The sequence below is a fragment of the Ictalurus punctatus genome, chromosome 6 (genome assembly GCF_001660625.3).
Source record: "Ictalurus punctatus breed USDA103 chromosome 6, Coco_2.0, whole genome shotgun sequence".
Taxonomy (NCBI): Eukaryota; Metazoa; Chordata; class Actinopteri; order Siluriformes; family Ictaluridae; genus Ictalurus; species Ictalurus punctatus.
The window spans coordinates 6,468,790-6,481,894 of record NC_030421.2 but is presented as its reverse complement, the minus strand read 5'-3'; the positions used below and the strand labels follow the sequence as shown (position 1 = coordinate 6,481,894).

Genomic DNA, 13,105 nt, shown 5'->3' with positions numbered 1-13,105 from the left:
TTTATATGTGTTTTTACATGTTTATGAGTAATGTAACAATATGGTATCAGAGATTTTTAATTTTTGGTGGCGGGGGGTGATCTAGATGGTTCTATAAAGAGGATAAAAATGGTGACACATGACTTTTTGTGAACTTCATGTACACTTTACCCATTTAAAAAGCAAAACAAATCAAACTGGCTTATACAGCAAGAGTATATGAATAAATACTTAAGCTCTCTGTTCAGTCATTTATTCTTTTAATCAAGTGTAGTGTTCAACATGACCAATCTCCGATGTTCCAGATGTGGAGGAATTAGAGCATGCTCCAAAGCCATGATCCAGGCCACTCTTTAACTATGATACATGACAGGTTTGCAAATCGTTATACAATATATGCTACCATTGCAGCTACCATTGAACCACCCTGATGATGATGACGATGATGATGATGACGATGGGCGTGCTTGTGTGTGTGTCTTACAGAGCAAGTGTCTGCGCGCATCGTGCAGGAGGTGACGGCCGAGGCGGTCGCGGTACTGAAGGGAGAGCAGGAGCTCCATCCAGGCACAGCTGTCCGACTCTCCTCAGGTAGGACGGACTGCTATGATTCATTCTCATGGACACGAAGCCATGCAGCCTCAAAAATCTGGGTTTTGTTCAAATCCAATGTGCTTGATACGGAAAAATCTGTTTTGCACTATATGCTGTTCCTGGAGATGATATGGCCTGTTTCTGTCACACTGCCTCATAGAGCTTCTTTATTCTTCAAATATGTTATATATTTTTCTTTTTCCTGTAAATAACATGAATTAACACTTTCTTTTTCTGGATATGAATGTATTTGAATATATTACTTATATATTACTTATATATATTTTACTTATTACTTATTTTGCACTCTTGACCTTTGATATTGTTCCAGTTGCTTTTTATGTGTTTCCAAAAAAAAAAAAAGTAAACTTGATGATTGTCCTTATTTATTTATTTTTCCTTTAAATATTTAAAATATTTTCTGTCAGTTGCCAGTGACTAACTTTACTCATTTTAAATTCAGACGAATACGCTTTTCATTTCGGGGTTTGTCACACTAATGCGATTTGCTTAAAGAGCAAGATCTACGCTCATCTATCTGGCACAAACGTGCTTGTTTATTCAAGACCGTCTAGTGAAAGAACTGCAAAACTCGTGCCTCGGAAATCTATTATTTTAGCGTGAAATATAGTGGAGTTTGGGGGGGTGGGGGGGGATACCAGTATAAATGTGTCGATCTAAAGTGATCTTCAAATACTGGTTCTACTGCTGAACCTCCAAGTCTATTGGATTTAATTGAGCTTTTATAGATATCGTCACGAAGCAGTGTTACGGGAATCTGGATGAAGATATGGAGTAGATCCGTAATAAACGACTCAGAGGTGACACGACATGAAGAAGAAAACCTTGAGAGGAACCAGACTCCAAAGGGTGACACTGGATAGTGGGATAATAAATCGTAACGTTATACAGGTGTCGAAGGGAGAAAGAGTATGTTGAAAGGGTGTTCAGTATGAGCAGATGAGCACAGGACAGTCTTTATGATTACAGCAGCAATTCTTAAGAGCAAGTCGAAAGTATCCAAGTATGATTAAACACTGAAGCAAGGTTGAGACTGGGTTTTTTTTTTTGGGAAGTACAGGTCTTTAGGGTGTCTATGTGGGACCACCAACAGCAGCAGAAAGTCTAGCAGGAGTATACGTACAGTGAGAGTGAGAGCGAGAGATTATTCAGTATGCTCTTACGCTAGACTGGTTAAAAAAGGTGAACACTGTGATCTGAACACAAGTGAAGACTCCAGAAGGTCTAGCTGTGGGGTTTCATAGAACGGTTATCTTAACTGAGCTAAAGGTGGCGTTTATACATTTCGTGTTTTGCCGTCATCGTTTCTCATAGAAGGTTTTCCCTTGTTTTCCTGAATGCTGAGGAAAAAGTGCTTTCAGCATTTATTGCAAAAATCGTCATCAATATTGTGACTATTGCTAATACGTCTATTAAATCTACTTGAAAAGAACTTGAACAACCTTGGATAGTGGTTCTGAAAGTGGGGTTTGTGAAGTATATCCAAGTAGTCTGGGTTTTTTTTTTTTTTTTTTTTTTTTTAAGTTTTTATTTTATTACAGCAGTTGTAATAAAAATCCTCGATTATTATATGGGTTTAATTCAAACTTCTCTAACTTCTAAATGTCATGATGGTGACAAAGAGGTGCTGAACTACATTACCCAACAACTCCCTACATGTCTCAATGATCTGTCGCACCTGCTCTGTGTTACTCCTAATAAGCACCCCTATTTAAGTTCTGGTCTTGTTGTGTTTCACTACCAGGCTTTTGTCGCTGTTGTATTTGTGTTGGCACGTATGCCGCAACCTCGCTCGTAGTGTGCCTGTTTTTACCTAGTGTCCACTGTTTACATTTGTGGTTTTTGGTTGTATGTGTGTACTTTCCACAATAAAATCTGCACTTGCATCTGCTGCCTCTACAAAACTGTGACGCTAAATAATAGAGATATAAATAATGTCAACTCGGACCTAATACTGGCACCCTTGGTAAATATAAGCAAAGAAGGCTGTGAAAAATTGTTTAACCTTTTGATATTTTGTTAAAAACAATTCACAAAAATATATTTGTTAAATATATGTGTGCAACAATTCCTGGCACCAATTACTTTTAGTCAATACTTTGTGCTACCTCCGTTTGCCAAGAAAACAGCTCTGAGTCTTCTCAGGTAGGAGAATACATGGCAAGGGATCTGAGACCATTCCTCCATACAGAATCTCTCCAGATCCTTCAAATTTTGTGGTCTACACTTGTGGACTATCCTTGTGTATCCTAACAAAATGTCCAGGTCCTCTGGCAGAAAAACAGCCCCAAAACATTAAAGATCCTCCTCCATATTTAACCGTGGGCATGAGGTACTTTTCCATATGGCTACCTCTCTGTGTGTGCCAAAACCACCTCTGGTGTTTATTACCAAAAAGCTCTATTTTGGTTTCATCTGACCGTAGAACCCGATCCCATTTGAAGTTCCAGTAGTGTCGGCACACTGAAGACGCTCCAGTTTGTTTTTGGATGAGAGTAGAGGCTTTTTTCTCGAAACCCTTCTTCCAAACAACTTGTGGTGATGTAGGTGACTTCAGATTGTAGTTTTGGAGACTTTGACACCAAGACGCAACTAACATCTGCAATTCTCCAGCTGTGATCCTTGGAGATTTTTTATCCACTCGAACCGTCCTCTTCACAGTGTGTTGAGACGATGTAGACACACGTCCAATTCCAGGTCGATTCATAACATTTCCAGTGGACTGGAACTTCTTAATTATTACCCTGATGGTGGAAATGGGCGTTTTCAATGCTTGTGCTATTTCCTTAAAGACACCCATTTTGTGAAGCTCAACAGTCTTTTACCGCACAGCACAGCTATATTCCTTGGTCTTACCCATTGTTCTGAATGACTAAGGGAATTTGGCCTGTGTGTTACCTCATATTTATACCCCTGTGAAAAAGGAAGTCATGGTTGAACAATTTCCTGTTCACACAGGTGTACAAAATTTTTTTTTTATATCAATGGGAATATACTTGGGGTGCCAATAATGGTTGGACACCTATATTTAACAAAGATTTTTTTTTATAAACCTGTGTTCTGTTTGCAATTGTTTGATATCCATGAGAGTAGAGTATTTTTCTGATTTTCTTTTTTTATCAAAAGGTTAAACAATAAAGACAATTTTTCCACAGCCTTCTTTGCTCATATTTACCAAGGGTGCCAATATTACTGGAGGACACTGTATATAGGGTTGTTATGGATCCTTAAAAAATTCTTATAGCTTCTGAAAAATATGTTGTATTTTTAATTTAATTGGATTTGTTCCGGTGTCAGGAAGGTAATTTTCATTTTGTCTTAAAAAGATTTTTAAAAATCATTGAAATTGTTTAAAATTATTATTATTTAAACAAACAAAAAAAACCCCTCAGAGGCAACCCTGACTTTGACTAAAGTAAACTGCCATTTTATTGTAAAAATTTAAATAATGAACCTAATATTTGAATAAGTAGATTATGTTCATGAAATAAAGGAGCCCTGGCTGCAAAACATTTGAGAACCCCTGCCTTTGAAAGTTGACATGTTTGCCGTGGAAGATCTTTGGTTGTTTGGTGGTTTTGCTTTGCTGCACATGGAGGGTAACAAATAGGAGCTAAATTACAGAAGATCAGTCCTGAATCACTCCAAGTCAGCCAGTGGTTTGGGATTTGCAGTTTATACAGACAGCCTTACTACACAAACAATCCATCAATGCAACACGAATGCAAGCAAATTATGGATACTGCGAGTGTGTCTGAGTTTCTTTCATAAGTGGCTGTTTTTTGCTGACCAGGTAGTGTCTGTGTGTGTGTGTGTGTGTGTGTGTGTGTGTGTGTGTGTGTGTGTGTGTGTGTGTGTGTGTTGGTGTCTGAACTGTCGCTTCACCTCCTGCTGATTGGCAAATCCGTTTTGACAGCTGGTCTCTTCCATTAGCACTCTGCTGTGTATATGCATGCTGACTAAGGAGTTGAGAGAACAACCTGTCTACTGGTCCAAACAACCTGTCCTGCCTCCTTGTGTGTGTTTGTGTGTGTGTGTGTGTGTGTTTGTGTCACAGTGAGTACAAGCATGAGAATGAGAAATGAGGCTCACTTGACTGCTGGTCTGGTTCTCTACAGTTAAAAGAGCTCTCGGTTCTGCCATGTCATGGCGTTTTATGTTTTTGTGCTGCTGTTTGTTTCTATCACACTGACTTAGATTTGTTTATGTTAATGCACCTGTTGTGGTTGTTATTTCTATAGTAACAGCTAATTCACATGTACCTGTATGGCAGATTAAAACAAGCAAAAAAAAGTATAATAGTTGATCTAGCGAAGTTTTCTGTATGGAGACATTTATTGTACATGCATGGAAGGAGTCTCCAGTGTCAGGTCTTTGTAACAGTCAGGATGTTTTCCACCACAGGTGCAAGTCTTCAGGATGGAGGTGTTTATATTGTGCAGCTGTAGCATGACAAGCTGTTTTTATTAACTTGAAGAGAGAGAGAGAGAGAGAGAGAGAGAGAGAGAGAGAGAGAAAAACAAGGCTGCTAACAGGAGCTAACTTGTTTTGTGGACATCCCACGCCATTAAACATAATTATAAATAAATAAAAGTATGGTGTGCCCATTCTTTAATTAATCAACAAATGTAATCTCTGGCTAATCACTGTGGTATAAAACACTTCACAGTGTGCTGTTATTGGAAAGTATTCAATGTTGGAGTGGTAACAATAACTCTGCTTTGTGCAGGGCTGCCTCACACCACCTAGTCGTTGGTTATTCCTATAAAAATAAGTGGTGTTGTGATTTATTCCTTATGTTCGTGAGCTGTTTTTGGATAACAGTTGCTGAAGGTTTTCAGAAGATGAATAGAGCTTTCACTGTGCTGGATTTAATCTGCAGAAACAGCTCATCTGTACTGTATTGAAAGGATGAGATTAAGCAAAGAGCGTTAGCGCTAAAGAAGACCTGCAGTTCGGATGTCACATCCGAACTAAGCGTTGCTGTGTGGATTTGTTGCAGTTTTTCTTCATATTTATTATATCCATTTCTCATCCTCGTCTTTCGTTTTCTGTGTGTATGCAGTGGAAGACTCGACCAATTTGCCACCTTCTCCACCTCCATCTCCTGCAGCCGAGCACTTTGGTCCACTGGAGCAAGGTAGGTCCATGTCCGGCTGCTGATGTGTGTGTGTGGAAAGTGTAGTAGTGTTTGTGCAAAGGTGAGCGTGAAAAACATCTGTAGTTTTGGATGTGTCTTCATCCCTGTTCACTATTGGCCCCACATGAGGGGTTTTGTTTTTACTTGAAAAGTGACCAACACCATTCCTTGCTGGACAGATGATGAGACACACACTTCTGAATGAGCTGGAGAGACCCATGCTAGAAGAGAAATGGGCGCAGGATTGTCTTTGCCACCTCCTCCTCTTCCTTACTTCTCCTCGGCGTGTTAAATGCTTGGCTTTATCTTCATCTTAGAGGAAATCAGACAGCCCGAATCAAAACAACACCATTACCTCTTACTTCTCTCACCATCACGTCGTTTCCTACGTACACTCTTCCTGAATCCCTCTCACCCTGCATGATGCCATCCTTCACTCCGGCCCTTATCCGTCCCCCTTAATGCCATCTTGTTGGCATTCAGGCTGATTCCACTGGTATCCTAAAGTCTAGGGAAACTTTACCTCATGCTGTTCTTGTAGTCTTCTTTTGCATGTTATGTACTAGTTGCTGTTAATGTTGTGGGCCTGCACTCATCAGTTTCTTTGTTTGTATGTGTGTTTGTTGTTTATTGTTGTTGATTTTGGTTGCATCTACTATTTCTGCTCTGTGGTTATAATGGTACTGTGTACAAACTAGTGGAGGCGTGTACAATACTCAGCTTCTTTACCTCTTCCATTAGATCAGTGGTCACCAACCCTGTTCCTGGAGATCTACCTTCCTAAAGACTTTAGCTCCAGCCATAATCATGCCCACCTGACCATCTGAACATTGCTTTAAGAAGTTCTTGGTCACCTAAAGCGTTAGATTTTGGTTGAAGATGAAACCTGCAGGAAGGAAGATCTCAAGGAAGAGGGTTGGTGCACTCTGCATTAGATGAACTGATGTTTAAAACAAGTTCAGCTTGGTACAGACATGCTACTGAAGAACTGGGGAACATGTAAGCCATTGAATTCAGGTACTTCACAAGCTTTACTGGTGCTATCCGAAATTATATTGATGTCTGTTTGTTGTCTTCAAAAGTACATTACTACTGTATATAATACAGTAATAATACAAAGGACACTAATAATACAAAGGACACTAATTCTTGTGATGCACTGATTACATTTTAAGGCAGCATTGCTGGCTTAACATAAGGTAGCCAGGGGCATTGGATGTACTGAATTCAAACTCTTTTCAGGCATTTCCAATAAGCATTGTCCATCCAGTCCGTATTTGAGGTCAAACAAGCAGTCAGAACAGTAACAAAATGGACTAGGAACTTGGATTGCCAGTTGTACCTTGGAATCTAACAAGGCATCAAGAAAACTATGGAACTAGGAAACAGTGAACCTGAGAAACAAGGATACTAACCCTTACAGGACTGTGCAAACATAACAGAACACTAGAGGAGTACATACATACAAGTTATTCAGATGTAATTAGCCATTCAACAAGAAATAGGCTCAAGGGGAATTGATTTGGAAGACCCAAAGCAGGAAAAGAAAGATAAATGGGTAGATTCTGTGAGGCAAAGCAGATACCGAGATTGCACCAATGGAAACACTGACGTAGACAATCAGACATAAAAGAGGAAGATCTTGACATGAATAGAGGCCAAGCTTGAAACAGAGTCACAAACTTAGCTGGGTGAGACTGAGAGAGAAATGAAGAGACTAAGATGGAAGTGGCGACTGAGTTCAGAGCAGAGACAAAAAAAAATCCTGGAGCAGAAAGTGAAACCGAGCCAAATGCACAAAAAGAGAATGAGTCTTGAGAATAGACAAGAGACTAAGTTAGACTATGGATACATGGCAATGGACTACAGGATAGACAGTGACAAAAACTAGAATAGGTTCAGAGGAGAAAGAATCGTGGAAACTAGGAACTAGCACACTAGAAAATGGGATACCTGAGAAAAAATAAAACGGGACTAGCCACCTAGGAATGTTTAATTATTGTCAGTTAACTAGTAACGTGCAGTGCAGTAATGTGTCATGATGTGCAAACAGTGATAAACTGGCGAGATGAGGCTAAAACTAATGCAAGCGTGAGGAAAACAGGAGGGCCCCCCCAAAACACATGCCAGAGACAGTTTTGGAGTTGATGCATGTGTTCCATACCTTTCTCCTAATGCACTCTTGGCCTAATGAATTTCTGTTGGCATGTCCAGGTGGACATCAGGGCAGCATATTCTGTTTGGCTTCTGTACTGCCATTTGGCATGTCCACCAGACCGGGGGCAAGTGCTGATCCCAGTTGCATTGGTAGAGTCCAGTTCAAGCATTTGACCTGGCCATATCTCAGTAGCTGCAGTGCTGTAATGCATATTTTCTTTTCAATTCCTGGCAGACCTCTGTCCAGGTTCCTTACAGAAGGAACAATGTGTCTCAGCCATCTATGACGGCAGTGGTACTTTGTTTTTGATTGGATATGCCTAGGCTATTTAATGAATTAGGCCATAGCTACCAAGATAGAATGATCCCATGATCGGTTGTAGTGCTACCTGTTCAATAAGAGCCCACAATATGGTATGGCTGGTGGCACATGACAGCCTAGCCTATGTCTGTTGTGTGAACATGTGCCTTTGAGGCAGTCTAACCTGCCTTATAATGTATTTTTGTCTCAGACAAATCCCAAGTTGGTATTTGGTATACCCATCAGACTGGGGCAAATGATGACCCCAGTCCTTTTGGTGGTGGCTAGTTGGGTAGCCAGGCCTAGTAAAAACATGTGATCAAGCCATATCTCAGTAGGTGCAGTGTGGTAATTCGTTGCAGACCCGTGGCCAGGTTCCCCAAGTTCCCAGCAGATCAGTTGAACAGTTGTGCCTCAACCACCCATGATGGTGGTGGCACTTTGCATTTGGATTGCATATGCCTTGGGCCAATTTGTGAATTAGTCCATAGATACCAAGATCAAGTAAACCCATGATCAGTGGTAGGCGAGTGACCCAGTATATTTAGTATCTACAGTATTACTAAATGCTCCGATTCCTTTTGCTGTATAGGACTATGTGATCAAACTCTGCAAAGGACTATTTTCCCTCTTAAGTCTAACCACATGCTGAACCATCTTTGGTCGCATCCTGGTGGACTTCCAGCAACAGATTTACTTGTTGGTAATGCTGTCTGACTTACAGCAGTTCATACAGTATACATTACCCCAGCTTGTTTACTCACCTGTTGGTCTATGACTTGGATTCTTTAGCTAACCATTCTCCTGGCTGATTTATCAAGATTTAAATTAGACCCTGCCTCAGACAATGACACAGTGCCTCCACAGCAGCTATTTCTGTTTGTTGCCATTCGTCTTGAATATATGTGTGTTTTTCGGTGTTGTGCGTGTGTGCGCCACTTCTTCACAATCCTTTTACGTAGTACCTATTTTTCATACCTATTTTCTCTTTCTATTTTTTACTGCTGTCTTTCACTTTGTCCCTGCTCTTTCTCTCCTTCTCACCTTCAGCATCTCTATGGTTCTCCTCTTTACTCACCTATTACTGCCCCATGCATTGGTATACTTCTATCATTTTCCGGTAACCTTTTGTCACGCCCTCTTTCTTTCGTCCTCTTTTTCTATCTCTTTCAACATCTTCCTTTCTCTCAATGCTTTTTTCTTCCCATAATGCTCTATTATTTCCGAACTCTGGAATTGTCCACCCTTCTGTTCACCCTTTCCTGTCTCCTTTATATCCCCCCTCTCTCTGTCTCTCTCTGTGTCCAGATTTCCCTGCATTTCCTTCTCCTTGTGTCTGTTTGTAGATGTAGGGGATGAGGAGGAGGCTGGGCCTCTCTGCCGCTTCCAAAATTCTCGGGAGAGGTGCAAGTTCCTCGCCCCCTCCATCTCAGTTTCAGTGCCCGAGGATGAACCCTACTACTCTGACGAGGAGTACTATGACCACCCCTTATTCAGCCCTGAGTGGACACTCTCGGGCTCGCGCCCTTCAGGGCAGGCCGCTGCCTTTAGCCAGATTGAAGGTGAACCGCGCATGGTTCCTCTCCACCATCCTCCCCCATTCTCTTCCTTTCCTTCTCTGACTTTTCTATCTTTAATTCTCTTCGGTCATGTTTATCCAAACCTTGGTCTTCCCTTTCTCTCTCTCTCTCTCTCTCTCTCTCTCTCTTTCTCTGGTCTCTTTCTCTTGTCTGCCACCCTCCCTTCCTTCTTTTGTCTCTGTTGTGTTGTGCACGCTCTATCTGTGGAGCGTTCCTTATCCTCGGCGTGCCCTTTCTTTTCTCTCTGTGCATTTTTTGGGACATTTCATCTTAAGTCGTTTGGCTCCCAGCTCAGGCTTTCCTTTTATGGCTAGTTCGTTTTCAAGCGTTGCCTAAATGAAAAACTGCATATTGTAAAACAGCCCCACACGCTCGCATGCTCGCCTGATACATTAGTGACACCACTTGTGCGTCTCGTTTTAATAAAACTTGCTCCAAATGTGAGCCAAACGGCTTGCCACATCAGCAGGTCAGTCCAGCATGGTGTGCATTTTTTTGTTCTTTGCCTGTTTTGTGGGTCTGCTTTTGTGTCTGTCTGATTGTATGTGTCTCCATCACCTGGCCCATGCTCATCTGTCCATTTCCCTGCCCCATCACTAAGCCAATTCCCTTTCCCCCTGCTGATGTACACATGCTGTAGATCACAGGAAGACTTTCAGCTCTTCTACGTTCGGCACAAACATGCAAACACGCACACATTTTTTTCCACTCTATTACTGCAATGCACCAGTCAATAAAGACAGGGCATGCTTTGTCAGTTCTTGTTAGTTTCTTGGCTGAATGAAGGACCGTACATTAGAGAACCCATGTCTTTTTGCTCCTATATTTCTCTGTCTGTCTCTGTCTCACTGCCGCATCTTGCTGAGAGTTGACCTAGCGTGCCCTGTGCTGCCAGACTCCCGGCAGCACTCATAAACACACTGTAGGCTGCAGACTTTCTCTTCTAAGCAGCAATTTTGAATCTTAGACCCTCATTCACTGTGACAGCTAAGACATTATTATACCCCTCCTTCTGGTTGCGTCCTAATGCTAAAAAACATGCCAAGCTATCACAGATATGAACAAGTGCTGACGGATTATTGCTTTCACTTTACTCACATACACGTTGAAGGTTTTAATGTCAGAGGTGGTTTTTATTTCATACTTTTTCTTAGTGGCGTTTAATGAAAATGTTAATAGTCACAGACTTATAATAAGTACCATTGATCACAAGTGCTAAAAGTGTTTGACTTAAAAGGCCTCCTACAACTCTCTTCACATACAGGTCAGTGTCAAGTCGGACTCATTCCAGCACACTACCACATTGAAAATTTAGTAGATTTCATTGTTTACATTTTTTGGAAGTTATATCCCTGATCCCTCCGCTGTGATAGACAAAAATGTATGATGTGTCCTTCAAGCCCAACTCAGGGGAACTCAGGATATCATGGCTATCCTAAAACTAGTTCTAAGTTCACTAAATCAATAAAAACAGATATTGTACATTTTGTTGGGATTAATCTTGTTCTTTACCCAATCCTTCTATATGGTTGATGCCTTTCCAATGATCCTTCATATTAGTTCGTTCGCTCTGCATCACTAAACTTTTAGCATGAAATGCATTTGAGAGTTTTATATAAAACCCATGGTACCATTGGTTGTAAGCTAAATAACCACTTGTAACCACAAATAGCCACATCTATTGTCTTGACAATGCATGCCATGCACATTATGTGGTTTCCTAGCGGTTTGAGTCTTTTTGTATTGTCTCTGATTAGAAGTTATTGATATGTTTGAAGTGTTATTGGGTGTGTCAAGAACAATCTATATATTTTAAACTCAAAAACAGAAGGAAAACTTTGCCACATCCAAACTGAAACAGTACACATGCAACATTTTGATGTGTCTCCATTCCCATCCCAGAGCTGAAAGTGTCCCACTTCCTCCAACCCCTGTAACCCAAGTCTGTGTTGTCTGTAGTCTTGATGTTTCCACTTGTCCCCTCTTTATTAAGTAGAAGAGACCATAGAGGCTCTCTCCGCAGCGGAGGAAGATGAGAACATTGCAGCAGCAGCAGCTTTAGAGGAGCAGGAGGAAGAGGAGGAGCAGTGGAGTGGGGAGGAGCCTGAGCAAGAACCCATATCCAAGCTCTTAGAGCAGGCAGAGGTGGTAGTCGGGGTGCAGACTTTGCCCTATCTGCAGGCCGAGGACCAAGCACTTACTGCTGGCCCCGGAGCTCCTAACGGGAGCACTGAGGAGGCAGGGAAGGGCGAGTGCCCTGAGAAAGGTGTGTCCTCCCTTCTCTGTGGCCTGCATGTTTTTTTTTCTGCCTTTCCAAGAAAGAAAAGCTAAAGCGTTATGACAGCTATGAGCTAAGGCAATGTGGAAGAATGGCTCGAAATTGTCCTCTTCTCTGCTGATGCTGCAAGGCAACACAGGCTTGATGGTGACCTGCTTCTGTGGCCAGAGCTGTGTTTGTTTATAATTTTCTTACTTTTGCTTTCTTTCTTCTCATTATTGAATTGCCGTTATCAGTACAGGTGCTTCCTTCTTGTTTTGGTGAAGCTTTCTTCGAAGCAAATTGCTTAATCTTATGTTGGTACTATTGCTGCCAGGCTGACCTTTTTCCCCATCGACCCATCAAGTGTAATCCATTGCTTGGTGTCTTTTTTTGCCAGCTACATTGCCAGTGTATTTTTTCTTTTTCTTTTACTGCATGCTGTGATGAATCACTTATTTCGTTTAGTATACGATTCTGTTATTTAAATTTTAACTCCTATGATTTTGTTGTTTTTTGTTTGTTTTTTTAAACTGTTGTCTGCTTTTAATTTTGCAATATCAAGCACAGTCATGTCATTTGTTTTACTACCAAATGTGAAATGTACATATGTATTATTTTTTTATCATGTTCACCTCATGTTTTACCTGTAAACCACTGGGAAAAAAGAAAAAAGATTTGGTCTACTGATATGTTGTACAAGGAATAGAACATTCATCAAACAAACAGCTAAAAATATTTAATTTATAATATAATACTTCTTTTTATATTGGCCGAGTGGATACTGCGTTAAAATCCATCTCTATCAATTGTAATAACTTTTAACACTCTAATGCTTTCGGGAACCTATGTTCAGAATGTTTAAATACAGTGTTAATGTCTAATGGGGATATATATATATATATCTTTACCAAACATTATTAAATCCATCTTATCTGTGATATACAGATGAGGTGTTCTTGGAAATTTCATCCTCATTGTGTGGATCTCATCTATCCAGCATTTTGCATGTTGGTCTGCTCACATCCATGCCTTCACCTTATTCATCACTGAATTGGTATGTGCTCTTTTGTTTC

General features: G+C 40.8%; 1 protein-coding gene across 5 annotated transcripts in view; it reads left to right on the top strand.

Moving 5' to 3' along the window:
• map2 (microtubule-associated protein 2) overlaps positions 1–13,105 on the top strand; it is a 127,986-nt gene that overhangs the window by 92,090 nt on the left and 22,791 nt on the right. For 4 of the 5 annotated variants that reach the window (XM_053680750.1, XM_053680754.1, XM_053680751.1 and 1 more), the window contains 3 exons: positions 466–570; positions 5,660–5,734; positions 11,769–12,038. In XM_053680750.1, the coding sequence (XP_053536725.1) occupies positions 466–570; positions 5,660–5,734; positions 11,769–12,038 (450 nt within the window). Of the gene's footprint in view, positions 1–465; positions 571–5,659; positions 5,735–9,538; positions 9,755–11,768; positions 12,039–13,105 lie in introns of all 5 variants that reach the window. The other variant, XM_053680752.1, reaches the window with a different exon arrangement.